The following is a 14,703-nucleotide window of genomic DNA, read 5'->3' on the forward strand; positions in this document are numbered from 1 at the left end:
GGACAACTTTTTATTTATTTACAAAAGAGAACTTAGAACGCAGAGGAAACAGGATAGACTCATACACTGCAGATATGACATCAGAGTATAAGGGACGTATTTTGCCAGCAGAGCTGAGATTTAGAGAAATAACTCAATGATGTGTGAAATTCTGGCATTTTTGTGGCACAAAAAGTCACTAAAGTCAACAAAATATTATCGATGCTTCTAACTGGTGCGTGTAAAGTTGCACTTGGATTTGAGAAGCTTGACAACAACAGACAATATGTTCAGGCAGAAATCTCCAGTTCTGTTAGAGCAGATAGAACATACATTGAGACCAACATCTCACTTTAAGTTAATTACCCACCAGAATCTTCTAAACCCACTGCAGGTACAGTTAGATTCCTACTAAACAACGATCTCGAGAATACGTCTGCAAACACTGAGCAAAACGAATAAAAAGAAAAGATTTGTTCACGGGCTGCAGGGACAAACCACTTAAGGAAAACACAATAATGCATCCAACACAAACTAGTTTACAGCAGACTGGAGAACACATGGTGTCCAATCCCAGGAAAAGCTGCATCCATCCAACTACTTGTTAAATTCGCTTGTCAGACTCCTGTCAGCCAGTCTGCTCTTGACAAGAGACATGTGATCCAGCTGAGCCTTAAACTGTTGTTTCACCTGCAGAGGAAGGAAAGGACAGATTTGTTTGTTCAGTGAAAGAAACCGTAGTGTAATTCATTTGCTTTTCTGGTCATGAACTGCTGAGCATGTTGTGTGAAGATCTGCCAACAGATCATTCTTGCTTTCGGTGCAGCTGAGGTGGATTTGGCTACGATGTTACTCTGGTGCCACCTGCAGCCTGAATTTTCAAACTTAATTACATGTTTGAGGGAGCAATTTAGATCTTTGACAGTTTTTTCTCCCTCGTGTCGTCCTGTGGGTCAAAATTGACCCATTTTAAAGTTTGAAAATGTAAAAATAAATATATATTTTCACAATGAAACTTCTGATGTCCACATTTTCAACATTTCTGGGAAATCTTTGAACATTTTTTGGTGTAAAAAAAGAAATGTTAAAAATGTTTCTTAAGAACATTTAAAAAAATAACTTTTAAGGGAAAGTTTTAAGAAATTATTGCAATTTTTTCCTGAAGGTTTTGCACATTTTCAGAAATTTGGGGAGTTTTTTTTTGCTGATTTTTGGGATTTTTTTCAGACAAAGTAACAATATTTTTTGGTGCCTGTAAATGAAGACAATAGGAGGGTTAATTAGCTGTATGAAAATCTGCCAGCTTGACTGTCACAAACATCCTCAAAAGTATATAGATCATGGATGTTAAGAGTGAAATGAGGCCCTAAACACCGAGATAAAAACACTTCGATCACGTTGTTCATATGTTGTTGTCTCACCTCATCGAGGCTTTTTGTGAGGGGCTTCATCTTGAATGTGAGTGTGGATGCTTTCACCATCGAGCGGCTGTTTAAGATGTAACTGTGGGGAGACATAAATAGAAAACTGATTGAGTAAAATCATGTCATAGGCACAGTTTCCAGCCATTTCTGTTATTTTTAAAGTAATACAAGCATATTTATCAGCTGTACAACATCTAAAGGCTGTGACTGAGCTTTAAGAAAATCCCCTCCAACACTGGACAGCGCTCATAAGCCGCTTGTTTGTTTTGGCTTCTCCACACAGCAGTAAACATGTACACAAGAAGTCAATATGCTTGTGTGCTCAGCAGAAGCTGCAGAGCTTTACCAGCTGATGTTTGCTTTGTAGAGGAGAAAGATGGAGCGAACCGCCGCCAAACGCGACGGAGCTGAGTGAACTACTTTCCCCACAGCAGAGCAGCAGCCGCGACATTCCAGAGAGCTGTAGATGCTGCAGGTAAACAAGACAAGGATGAAGAACACACTTTAATAACCTGTGAGAGGACACATGTAGCAGTTGGTGCACAGCTTGTTTGTTCTTATATTAATGTTTTGTGCCAATTCACAAATTATGTATGTGTTTGCAGAGGCAAACACATACAGTATTCACATTTCCAAAGCCAAAACAATACTCACCAATTCGCCATGTCTCCTTTATGTCCTACCTCCATCAACTCACTAACAACCACATCATTTGTTACTTCTGAAAGGAGACAAACAGCAAAATGTTGATTAAATTCCCTCTCTGGCTGTTAATTTAACCCCTAAAACTCATATCTGTGTCTCTAAAGTTACATATTTTGAAGGTTTTTGCTATAAAATAATCCCATCCTGTCTTAAAATTGATTGAATCTGGATTTTTGGTACCATTGACGGTATATTGCAGGTTCAAAGTGAAAATACTCATAGCATTGACTGCTTGTTATGCAACAAACACTTCCTAAGTTACAATTAGGTGATAATCAGAATCACCATCATAAAGCTTGTGCTTTCCAGCCCCTACTGATACTACATTGATTATTTTTCTCATAATGTATATATTATATAAAAAGGCACTATATGGACATGATAACAGATTTTCACACAAGAAAGAGTACAGCAAAACACACATTATAGAGCTTGCTGGGAGCAAATGATCAATAAACACTAAAAACATAATTTATAAAAGTTTAAATATATCAAAATGAGTGTCAATATGGGTATTACTGATGTTAAAAGCAGTAGTTTGACCAAAACTCAGCACAGATTAATTACCTTTTTCCAACTACATCTTTGGTCATGTGATGTCAAGTGAGTTGTCTCCATGGTAACTTAGCCAACTGCATCCACGGTAAAATATCTTGATTTTTTTTAAAATAATATCCAAATATTTTATAAGATTCTTTTATTGGTTCTCTTTTTAATTAATGAAATATTGTGGGGAAAACGGAAATCTTTGTGGAGTTTTTGGTCCTTCGGGTCAAAATAAGTTAAACTCCACTTCAGGTTTTGCCACCGTTAACTGATTTATTATCGTCTAAAACGTCTTTGTATCATTTTATATGTCAGCATTAATCATTGAGAGCTGAAGTAAACTTACTTAAACACATGACGGAGTCCATACATTTAACCTCTCCACAGATACTGAACGAATCCGACAGAACGCGGTTACATTGCTGGCAGTGGAGGGTCATCCGCGTTGTGAGCTCTTCTGCTGAACCCAGCTTTGTTTCGTCCTCACGTTGGATTAAAGTGATCTCATTAAATTCCATGTTTTTCAGTTTTCACACAGTTTAGCTAACAACCGGTCCCGCTTGTGAATTTGAACAGATTGTCGTAAAGCAGCTCGTCTTATTTCGGTTTTACGTCGTCACAGTGGCACAACACAGCCACCAACTGGTGCAATGTAAGACATTTCTATTTACTGACAAATTATTTTTATTTGTATCAGAATTTACCAAAATAAAAACGTTTTTTTTCATAAATGAACAAGGTTGTGCAAAATTAACTTTTAAAATGTTGACTTATAAAACGAACATAAGCGGAGACGTTAACCAATATTTAAATAATCTACACGTTCTTTGTGATTGGCTACAAAGCACTTCCGGTCATGCCCAAGTGCCAATCATAAGGCTCCCCTGGCTGTGTTTTGAATCGGAGGCAGTTTTAACCGTCAGATGCCGCCACTGCTCACGGTGAATGAGAAAACGAGCAATTTTATTGTAAAAACGGAATCAGTTATCGCTCTAACATGGATTTGGACTCCATGAAATACGCAGAATTGCAAAAGCTCGCGAAAGAGCTCGGACTTAAAGCGAACATGAAGGTAAGAGAACCGAAGTTCGTTAAATATAACTTTGAATTGTCGAGATTATTCAGACCGTGCCGTGTTGTGGCTTGTAGCTAACGGTATCTAACTGTTTGCTAACGTTAACATACATGTGCTGACTGCATTCAAAACCTTGTTTTTCAACAACAGGCTGATAAACTCCTGAAAGCCGTAAAACAGCATTACCAACAAGAAAAGAACAAGGAGGAGGACGTGCAGGTAACCTCCTCGAGACTAATGTTCCAGTATTAACTGCAAACAATAACATTTTGTTAGCATAGCTTGATGTGAGCAAGCCGATGTATATGCATGTTTCAGGGACAAAATAATAATGATGCAAGTGTCCAAGAAGATGAAAATGCAGCTTGTGAGGAAGCAGCTTCCAACGCCATTGTGTTTGTGAACACACGTCGAGGAAAAGGGAACTGTACCAAGAGAAAGCTCCCTGATGCTGCAGCAGTGACTGAGTCTGGTGCTGAGAAGCCTATACATGATGCAAAGGTATGACACATAACAACATGCACAAAATTAACATAATTGTAAATACAACTGAGCAGAAATATAATGCAGTATGCAAATGATTTTGTTTTATGACTTGGAGAAGATGTTTTTAAAAAGTATATCTAATTTTTATTGTCATGGCACAAAGAGGTTTGGAGCTGTTCAAGTGGCGACAAAATCTCAACTGCTGACTTAATCCACAACATAAACGCTCCTAGATGTGACTTTAAACTGCAATGAACAGATTGTGTGACCAGAACACAGACACTCCTTTTACCAGGGACTATAAAAGACCACCTTAAAATGCAGCTTTATTCAAATTATATGATGCCATAAGTCAACAAGAGAAATATTCACAACTCCACTGTTTGTCATTAAAGAAGTAGTTTCATACCGCTCTGGATAGATGTGTCCGACAGTGTTAGCATGTCAAAGTGGCCTTCAGAAAGAGTGTGACAACATTTAACAAGCACACATCAACAGCCTCATTACCTCAGCATATGTGGCATGACATGATGCAAACGGTGGACACCCTTGTTACTGATTTGTGATTTTTGGTTTATGACCTCACTCTTGAACCCCCTCTTATCATTTACAATGCAGTATAAACTCTTGTAACAACAAATTATTGTTATTCCCATATGCTAAAATGAATAGATAACATTTAATAAAGTATTACATGCTGGACTTATATTTTTGATCAGTATAAATACAGTCTAATGCTGTCTCTGTATTGGGAGAATAGAAATACATTTACAATTTTACATGTGTATCCTCCTTCTGTTGGTAGAGATCCGTTGTTGATCAATATGTTTTTCGGGGGAGGCAGTGCTGATATTGATTATTAGTGAAGGAGACAGATGATGGATGTTTGGAACAAATACACATTTGTGGTCGTAAAAATGTATAATAACACATTCTCCAACACAAAACTTTGTGCACTTCTTCAGGTTGTTTAAATGTATTTATGCTTTAAGCTGGTGTTTCACATTTATGTAAAGAAATGAATGACTGTCACATTCAAGCCTGCGCCTCGACTTCACACTATGCTGATTTGGCTAGATCACAGCAGGAGGAATCTTTATTTCATAGTATATCAAAGTTTTAAATCTGGGATCTGCAGCAACCTTTGCACCAGTAGCTACACACGTGGACAAAATTGTTGGTACCCCTCAGTTAAAGAAGGAAAAACCCACAATTTTCACTGAAATCACTTGAAACTCACAAAAGTAACAATAAATAAAAATTTATTGAAAATTAAATAATCAAAAACAGCCATTACTTTTGAATTGTTGATTAACATAATTATTTAAAAAAACAAACTAATGAAACAGGCCTGGACAAAAATGATGGTACCTCTATAAAAGATTGAAAACTATTTGACCAGAGTGACATGATTAACTCAGGTGTGTCATTTAATTGACATCACGGGTGTTTCCAAACTCATAATCAGTCAGTCTGCCTATTTAAAGGGAGACAAGTAGTCACCCTGCTGTTTGGTGAAAAGGTGTGTACCACACTGAACATGGACAACAGAAAGCGAAGGAGAGAATTGTCCCAGGACATCCGAAAAAAATTATAGACAAACATCTTAAAGGTAAAGGCTATAAGACCATCTCTAAACAGCTTGAAGTTCCTGTGACAACAGTGGCTCATATTATTCAGAAGTTCAAGACCCACGGGACAGTAGCCAACCTCCCTGGACGTGGCCGCAAGAGGAAAATTGATGACAAATTGAAGAGACGGATCGTTGGAATTGTATCCAAAGAGCCCAGAGCAACCTCCAAAGAAATTAAAGGTGAACTCCAAGGCCAAGGTACATCAGTGTCAGATCGCACCATTCGTCGTTGTTTGAGCCAAAGTGGACTTCATGGGAGACGACCAAGGAGGACACCACTGCTGAAAAAAACTCATAAAAAAGCCAGACTGGAATTTGCAAAAATGCATGTTGACAAGCCACAAAGCTTCTGGGAAAATGTCCTTTGGACAGATGAGACCAAACTGGAGCTTTTTGGTAAGGCACATCAACTCTATGTTCATAGACTCAAAAACCAAGCATACGAAGAAAAGAACACTGTCCCTACGGTGAAACATGGAGGAGGCTCAGTAATGTTTTGGGGCTGCTTTGCTGCATCTGGCACAGGGTGTCTTGAAAGTGTGCAAGGTACGATGAAATCTGAAGACTATCAAGGCATTCTGGAGAGAAATGTGCTGCCCAGTGTCAGAAAGCTTGGTCTCAGTCGCAGGTCATGGGTCTTCCAACAGGACAACGATCCAAAACACACAGCCAAAAACACCCAAGAATGGCTGAGAGAAAAGCGTTGGACTATTCTAAAGTGGCCTTCTATGAGCCCAGATCTGAATCCCATTGAACATATGTGGAAGGAGCTGAAACATGCCATTTGGAGAAGACACCCATCAAACCTGAGACAACTGGAGCTGTTTGCTCATGAGGAGTGGGCCAAAATACCTGTTGACAGCTGCAGAACGCTCATTGACAAATACAGAAATCGTTTAATTGCAGTGATTGCCTCAAAAGGTTGTGCAACAAAATATTAAGTTATGGGTACCATCATTTTTGTCCAGCCCTATTTCATTAGTTTGTTTTTTTAAATAATTATGTTAATGAACAATTCAAAAGTGATGGCTGATTTTGATTATTTAATTTTCAATAAATTTTTATTTATTGTTACTTTTGTGAGTTTCAAGTGATTTCAGTGAGAATTGTGGGTTTTTCCTTCTTTAACTGAGAGGTACCAACAATTTTGTCCACGTGTGTATGTATAAGCAATAGTAACAAGAAATATGTCAAAGCCTATGATGGGAAAAATCTAATAAGCATAATAAAAAGTCCAGTCTTGAATAGCTGGCATCTATCTCCAGCATTGTAGAATGATCTGAACAGTTAAAACCACATGAAATGCACCCTGGAGTCAACATCCAGTGAGCGAGACAAACTGACCTCTAGTGCAGCGATGCAAAGTTGGTACTGGGGTATCTACGCACTAATTTGCTTAGTTGTAGTGTAAATTCTTTAAAAGGTTTAAAGACTTAAATGGCTGTTGTTCCTTTAAGGGTAACACTGAGGTGGATGTACCCTGCAATGCCAGAGGTGCTAAGAAGAGAAGGCTGTCCTCTGCCAAGGATTCTGACAAAACTGAGGCAGAGCAGCAGCCTGGCATTAAGGATGAAGCACCTGTACAGGCTGAAGCAGGTCAGTAATATGATTTGATGAAGCTTTTAGATCTGTCTGCTTTGAGTACCTTTATCGTCCTCGAGTAAAATGTGTCACTGTTGTCTTCCCTAAGAGATTCTTTGCTGTGTCAGGTATACTTACTTGTTTTGCACTTATTGTAAATGTCTGTGTGCAGAAAAAGCACCAAAAGTGGCCAAAGCTGGTAAAATCCCTCGACTGCAGCAGAAGAACAAACCTTCGTTGAAACCTGTCACTCCCAGTAAGTTTTTTTTTTCTTTTTTCATCTCTCCCTTCCTCCCACACAGTCTAGTTCTGAACAAAAACTTCAGTCAACATAATTAAGCAGAGTTGTTCCCACAAAGTCTTATGATAATTTTTGTAAATCGTATCTGTTATCTCTCTTAGACTTCAAAAAACTCCATGAGGCGCAGTTTAACAAGATGGAGTCGATTGATTCCTACTTCCAGAGGAGGACAAAGCAGATGGAGAACCACAAAAATCAAGATAAAGACCTGAAGGTATTGTTCTTTTCAGTAGTCGTGACTGACTTTCTTCAGACAATTTTAAATCTGAATGTGAAGTTTAAATTCAAATTTTTATTATTTTTTTAGAAGGCTTCAGACAAAAGTAAACTGCAGCAAGTTGATGACAAAGCTCAAGTGGTAAGAATTACTATCTGCTAAACATCTGCAGAACACATTGTTTATCTTTATAGTTCAGTGAAGATTATGTGTATATATTTCTTCCAGAAAAAAATCCTGTCCGTGCTACCATGTTCAGTCCTGCCCTGGTGAACAAGAAAACCGCTGAAGAAAGACGCAGACACACTTTGCTGTCAGCCACCAAAGCTGCTCCAAATAAACCTGCCAGGAAGGAAAGTGTTCCTTTCAGACCGTCTGTTCTTTCCACTCGCAGGATCAATGTTCGGTGAGTCACTTCTTTTTACGCAGAGCTTTGCCAGGAGAAGTAGAAGGAGAAGTCATTTCAGTGGTAATAATTGCTAAGTACTTTACAATGAAACCAAACAGATTAAAACACAAACAAACTCAGAACCATAAAAAATAAGAGAATAACTAAAGTAATAATAAAACACTGAAAAGTTACAATTACAAAGTAGGGTGATAGAGAATTTAATGCTCGCTATATAATTCACAAAAATTGAAATCGCAGCAAAACAATGCAGGTAGCAAAGGATAAAGGCTGCAGTATAATACACCGGTCATCCAGGTGTCTGAGCCGGTTGTCTTTAAATGTCATGTCAGTGCTTTTACAAATCCACACCATCCTGCTTGGTTATGGTGTGTAATGTGTTGATTCTCTATCACATCTTTAAATTGATTACACACTGAAAAATTAACTTAATCTTAAAAAAAATGATTTATGTCGTCAGAGAGAAACAACAGAGTAGGAGAAATGCAAACACCTGAATTTGAAAATACTGCCCTCCTTCACCTTTCCCCTTTTTGCCCTAAGGAGACAGAAACTAACTCTTCTGTTTTTGTAAGAAATGTTTTATGTGTATATTTTGTCTTGTTGTTATTGCAAAGCTTTGTGGAACTGCCACTTTGCTTTTTATTGCCGTGCTGTGTGAGCGTGTGACAAATATAATATGAACTCCCTTCCACCAAAAAAGACCGGGCATGTGCAGGCGCTTCATAGGCAGATGCATGTGAGATTGATCATAAACATGAACACTAACGTGGAATTGATTAGCCACAGCTGCAGCCCAAATCTTTTGGCTACGGCAAACAGAAAGTATAGCTATTAGCAGCATTCAGTACAATCAGTTTTCCTACATGACCAATCCAACCACTATAACACACACTGGGATGGAACAGGAAAAGGAGGTTATCAGCATAACTGTCCTGGAGAAAAACAGCAGACTTAGAATGTTAAAGTTACTGGATAACGCTTCAGCTTTGAGTATGCTTCACCAGCAGTGACATGCAAAGTCTGGATTCCCTTTTTGGGTAGCGTTGCCGGAAAAGCAACTTTTCTTCCAAAACTGCCCGCCACTGAATCCACAGAATCAGGCTTTCCATCATTTAAAAAGGTGTGCACGTGCATCAAGATGTGTCGATCAGCAAATAAGAAAACATCCTCTCTCAAAAAGCGGTCTGGTTGGTCAAAGTCTCACATCACAGGCTGGATTTTTTATAACCTGAAAATTGAGCCAAGAGGAAGTGCAGAATTCTAGTTTCCTCTCAGACCACTTGAATTACAAAATGCTTCGAGGTTTGATGGAATTTTGCTCAGTAATGGCCAAGAAAGATACTGCTTACCTCAGTTTTAACATGTTTGTGTAGGGTGAAGTTCTGGCAGAAAAAAACAACACCAAGATTATTTCCATACTGAAGAAGGCAGTAGCCAAATACCGTCACATGTTGGGTTTTAAACTAACTTTCTGGAGGAGCACTGGACTTTCCACTTCACTGAGAAACTCTTACAGGACTTAAAAACCGAATGTAGTGTCTTAATACGACTCCGTAACAGCCAGATGTGTTTGTGTGCAGATTCTCAGAAGCTACTCAAGACAACGAAACACAAGAGGTCTTTGGTGAAGACGCCGGCGCGCATGTCACCCTGCCTGGCCTCCAGCACCCCACAGAGGCAGACCGCTGATGCAGGAAAACCCAGGACTTCAGCTTTCTCTGCCACAAAAATTCCAGGTACATTACCGTCCTCGGAATGCTATCAGAATGTCCTGTAGACCCGTACAGACTGAGTAGATGGTTTGGTTTTCCTCTCTTAAAGGACCGTTTGTTTTCTCCGGCAACACGAGCACTTCAACAACCCCTGGGACACAAAAGAAGCCCGCCTTTGATCTGAAGGCGAGTCTGTCCCGTCCTCTCAGCTACAGGCCTCATACAGGTAGAAAAACTGTCCTCCAGATCCCTGATAAAATGAAATCTACTTTCAGTAGCGAAGACAAAGCAGTGACATGTATTTTTCCTGAAGGTAAACTGAAGCCGTTTGGAGAGGTCAAAGAAAACACGGGCAGGAGACCGATCTGTGAACTCAAATACGCGTCAGGATAATTACAAACAACACAAAGTCCAGTCACGGTACGTCTGAAATCGATTAGACTCCGATAACAGTTTCCTCTCATGATGGTATCTTATGGATGTTCTGTTTCTTACAGGAACGACAGGAGGAACAAACAAAAGGAGGACGCCGGAAGCAGAAGAAAGAAAGCATGCTTGGTGCAAAGAAGAGGCCTCGTCATGATGTAAAAATACTCCGCGGTTTGATGTCCTTTGTAAAGCCTGCTGTTCTGCTGTAAATATTTTTGACGCATTCATTTTCTGCAATCATTTCTGGTAGGAAAGTAGATACACTCATGTCTTACAAGTTTTTTAGGTTTGACTCATTAATATTAAAACACATTTTAACCCTGAATGATGCATGTTAGTATTTGATGTGTAGAAGGTCGATGTCCTGTTTTGCTGCATTTGTTATTAAACACTTTATGCTTTGTTTTTACATTTTTGGGAGAACCTGATATAAAAGAGCCACAAAAGATTTCTTTCTCTGTATTCAAATGTTTTAAATAAATGTGCTAATTGTAGTTTTCCAGAGCGTAGTGTTCTAATGATTTTTGAGACGTGATCACACAAAATGTTGGTGATTTCATGTGGAAAACATTTTATTGTTAAAGTGGTCTGATATTAAATACAGGACTTGGATAACCAACTTGATTTTATTGTAAAGGATCAACAAAATCCTCTGTTACTGTCCTCTAACTGAAAAGATGTGATCGACTACAACTGTTTTCTCATTTAGGAAGCCCTAAATTTGAGCACATTTCCTAATTTTAAGACCAGACAAACACTTCTTCCCAAACAAGCTCAGAGATGGAAGCCAATGCTTCATCTCAGAACATCCATTATAATCCAGATAAACATGAGTCAACATGAGTGAAGGTGTAATTGTTTTTCCAATAACAGTTTAATTTCATCCCAGTGATGGCTGTTCTCAAACTTCAGGGTTCCTCTTGTACACCTCATAAGCAACTCCTCAGTGTGTGCGTAATCTTTGCAGACGCCAATGAAGTCGATCTCAAGCTGGAACGGGACCGTCGGCTTTGTCTCCCAAAGTAAACCCGATGGTGTTAACCTGCAAATACAAAAAACGCGACATTAACAGCAGCAAAAAGATGTCTTAAGCCTTTTTCAGACAATCCTTTCTGTTCATTTGGTGGCATTTTAATGTCTAAATGTGACATCCTGCTTACTTTTTCTGCAAAAGTATTAATGGCAGTCTTACTAGGTTGGATCTAGTAACGTTTCAGCGTCACTTTTAATACGGCGCAAGTCTGAATTGCATACAGTGAAATGAAATAGGAAATCACAGGATAGTTTGAGTTGTGTAAAGCAATTAGGAAAGACTTCCTTTATATCGTTCAGAAAGCAAAGACGGTTTGTGCCGAGAAAACCAAACATCTTCATACATTTTGCCGCTATGATTTTGTATCTATTCGAAGCTGAAATGTGCATAAAAATCCAAACTTTTACAGCAACGAAAGACTGCAACAGAGTCACCAATAATGAATTTAAGCCGTCTGAATGACAGAATGCCATCACTTTAACTGACTGGTGAAGCTAAAGTGTTCCACTTTCCATGTCTGAAAAGGGCTAAGGTTAAAAACATAGTTAGGTCATGACATAAAGCCTACTAAATTGCCATCACGGAGTTCATTAAAGTTCCTTTGCACTACCTTATCCAGCCAGACAGGATGCTGGTCGTCTTGTATCCTCCCTCGATGTGAGAGGAAGAACTTCGAGAAAGGTATCTGCAAAGGAGCAACGTGTGAGTTAGTTCAGAAGTTTCCTTAAAATAAAAGTACAGTAAACGTGGCAACAAAGTGCCTAAAGTTCTGTGATGTTGCTTCAGGTGATCAAACGGGTTTTATCTGTTTTCTGCTCACCTTCACTTCTTGCCAGTAGGGTCCTCCTCTGGTGTACAGGAAGTAACTGTAAATGTCGTCTTTCTGGTGAGAGAAATACATTTCTGCCGCGAGGTTGATCATCCACGGACGGCCATCACCACGCACACGTAAATGGAGGGTGTTAAAACTGGTCCAATCATAGTGCTCTTTTCTGTCAAACGAAGCCTAAAAGAGACAAAGGTTGTCAGGGTAACTTTTAGTGGTCATTTATCTGCTTCCAACATCAGCACTCATATTATTAGATCCTAAATATGAGTAGATTTTCATTCCAATACATACCTATACCGATAAACTACACAGGATGAAGAAGAACAGGTATTTAAAGTGAATATTGATAGGAAATGCACACTTTTTTCTGATTTTAGTCACTCTTCAATACCTGATGCAACAGTAGTTACAAGTTTGTCAATATGCGTCAAAATATGTGGTTAGCTGTGCAAAATTGCCCACTGAAGTGTCTTCAATGTTTTAGAAATCATTCTATGTGATATTTATTTCAGAATCTGCTTTAGAATATTTAATGAGCTCTCCCACCCCTTCACAATAAAAAGAAAACATGAGTCCTTTAAATGAATTCTTTAAAATATTGTGTTCAGAATAATTAAACTTTCTATCCAATTTATTTTTGAAACTCTATTTTTGAAGACTTTTCCTCAATGGCAAAGAATAAAATCCTTTTGGAGAAACACTGATGCCTATATTTAGTTAATTACTTGAACTATTAACAATTGTATGATCCACAAATAAAACCCAGAATTGATCAAGATACTAACCAGTGGTTGCTTTGATCGCATGGTGCAGTATCCACTATAACGAGTTTCTCCGTCTCTTGGAGGAACAGAACTCAGAGTCCCGTACAAAAAGCAAGTATTAGTGTTCTTTCCCAGCTTCAGGTATATTTCACTCTGGCCTCCTATCTCCTGATCAGATGACAACGTCCACTGCTCCAGACTCTCTGGACCTCTGAACTCCCAGATCACCCTGTTCTGCTCCAGCATGTGCTCCAGGATCGGTTTCCCTGTGGACCAACCCAGCGGGGCTAAAACTCCTTCTTTAGCAGAGCGAAAATGCTTCTTGATCCCCTGCAATCCCTTGGAGAAGTCAAAGTTGATCTTCTGCACGGGAACTTGTTCTCTCTGGGCTGGCCAGGTCGCCTGTATTCATTCTGGATCACTGATCTTCTGGGAACAGAGAGAGCGGTGGTGGACGGGAGGAGCAGCTGCTGCTGGTGAATGGAGCTCAGCAGCCTCACCGGACGGAGTCGTGTGATCTTCTGCAGCAACATTTCAGTGTTGATGTGGACGATTCACTGCTGGGATGCATCACACAGGAAAGTTGTGCCATTACACTCAAGGTACATGGTGATGATGCATACTCAAGACTGATTTACAGGGAAAATAACATTAAATGAAAATGTATATATTGTATTTGACAGGCTGTAATCAATATTTCTAATCTGTATCGAGCTATTTAGTAGATTATATCATACCTCAAACTGCTGAAACATGTGTTCTTCCTGCTTTTTGGTCTTGCTTTTGGATGTATCACTTATGATTGGGTTCTTAGTGAATGATCCAGTTGTTATTAAAAAGAAGAGTGAAAGAAGTCACCACTTATCAGATACTTACAATGCAGTCCTGACCTTGGACATCCCTGACCAGGCAGGTACACAAGCATTTGCTATTAATCATTGGTTATTGGTAAGAATAAACACTTTGAACAGTGTGTAAAGTGAGGGAAAGTCTCTTGTATTAGTGGTGAAAAGTATCTAAGAATTTAAAAAAGAAATCCAGTTTCTACTGAAGCCTAACAGTGACCTGGATGACTGAAATCTACCCAAATAATACATAAACATAATCCTGGTAGCATAACCTGTTCCCACTTACCGTGACCACGCTGTAGCAGCTTCAGCCTCGTGGATACGTCAGCAGATTTGGTTTAATTTTAGCTACACCATGGATATATCTGATTATATCACTGTTATAAAGCACAGACAATTTATAAACTACTCATTTACACTCGTGTTCAATCCCAAGGTTGTCCGGTTCCACACGGCGGAAGTAAATGTGGCTGCGTTCAGAGCAATACAGATAGAAATTAACGCATTTAAGGCAGCGTACACAGATTTACAACAGTGACAGGTTGTGACTTGAATGTAGCTTTAGTGCAACACAGATTCCTACCCTGACTGACGCACTCACTGTAGGTCTGTAGTTCCGCTCTCAGAAAGCTATAAATGCTCACGTTTAATTTCTGCAGCTGTGTCTGCATTTTAATTCTGTTTATAAAGAATATTAGAAACACTAGTGGTGTTTTATATCTCACTCGG

General features: G+C 39.0%; 3 protein-coding genes across 3 annotated transcripts; 1 reads left to right on the top strand and 2 right to left on the bottom strand.

Annotated features, from left to right (window-relative positions):
• Positions 1 to 159: 159 nt before the first annotated feature.
• On the bottom strand, positions 160 to 3,367 carry oip5 (opa interacting protein 5). The gene is made up of 5 exons (XM_051957433.1): positions 3,001 to 3,367; positions 2,058 to 2,124; positions 1,750 to 1,872; positions 1,401 to 1,482; positions 160 to 669 (listed from the first exon to the last, which is right to left on the bottom strand). The coding sequence occupies exons 1-5, from the start codon at positions 3,170 to 3,172 to the stop codon at positions 577 to 579; spliced, it is 537 nt and encodes a 178-aa protein (XP_051813393.1). The 5' UTR covers positions 3,173 to 3,367; the 3' UTR covers positions 160 to 576.
• A 165-nt stretch (positions 3,368 to 3,532) lies between these two features.
• On the top strand, positions 3,533 to 11,115 carry nusap1 (nucleolar and spindle associated protein 1). The gene is given in 13 exon segments (XM_051957466.1): positions 3,533 to 3,726; positions 3,880 to 3,948; positions 4,048 to 4,230; positions 7,306 to 7,444; positions 7,602 to 7,685; positions 7,832 to 7,942; positions 8,176 to 8,353; positions 9,940 to 9,967; positions 9,969 to 10,095; positions 10,181 to 10,297; positions 10,385 to 10,422; positions 10,424 to 10,491; positions 10,569 to 11,115. Coding segments are annotated over 13 exon segments (1,308 nt in total). The 5' UTR covers positions 3,533 to 3,651; the 3' UTR covers positions 10,660 to 11,115.
• On the bottom strand, positions 11,048 to 14,454 carry ndufaf1 (NADH:ubiquinone oxidoreductase complex assembly factor 1). The gene is given in 8 exon segments (XM_022197083.2): positions 11,048 to 11,439; positions 11,442 to 11,499; positions 11,501 to 11,542; positions 12,144 to 12,218; positions 12,354 to 12,539; positions 13,148 to 13,494; positions 13,497 to 13,686; positions 14,261 to 14,454. Coding segments are annotated over 7 exon segments (909 nt in total). The 5' UTR covers positions 13,660 to 13,686; positions 14,261 to 14,454; the 3' UTR covers positions 11,048 to 11,401.
• Positions 14,455 to 14,703: the final 249 nt, after the last annotated feature.

Source organism: Acanthochromis polyacanthus, chromosome 1 (assembly GCF_021347895.1).
Source record: "Acanthochromis polyacanthus isolate Apoly-LR-REF ecotype Palm Island chromosome 1, KAUST_Apoly_ChrSc, whole genome shotgun sequence".
Taxonomy (NCBI): Eukaryota; Metazoa; Chordata; class Actinopteri; family Pomacentridae; genus Acanthochromis; species Acanthochromis polyacanthus.

Excerpts from the sequence above, each read along its gene's own strand:
- oip5 (XM_051957433.1), bottom strand. The coding sequence starts at position 3,172 with ATGGAATTTAATGAGATCACTTTAATCCAACGTGAGGACGAAACAAAG. Across the intron at positions 1,873-2,057 it reads AAAGGAGACATGGCGAATTG|CATCTACAGCTCTCTGGAAT; the intron begins GTGAGTATTGTT and ends GTTTACCTGCAG. Across the intron at positions 670-1,400 it reads TCACAAAAAGCCTCGATGAG|GTGAAACAACAGTTTAAGGC; the intron begins GTGAGACAACAA and ends CTTCCTCTGCAG.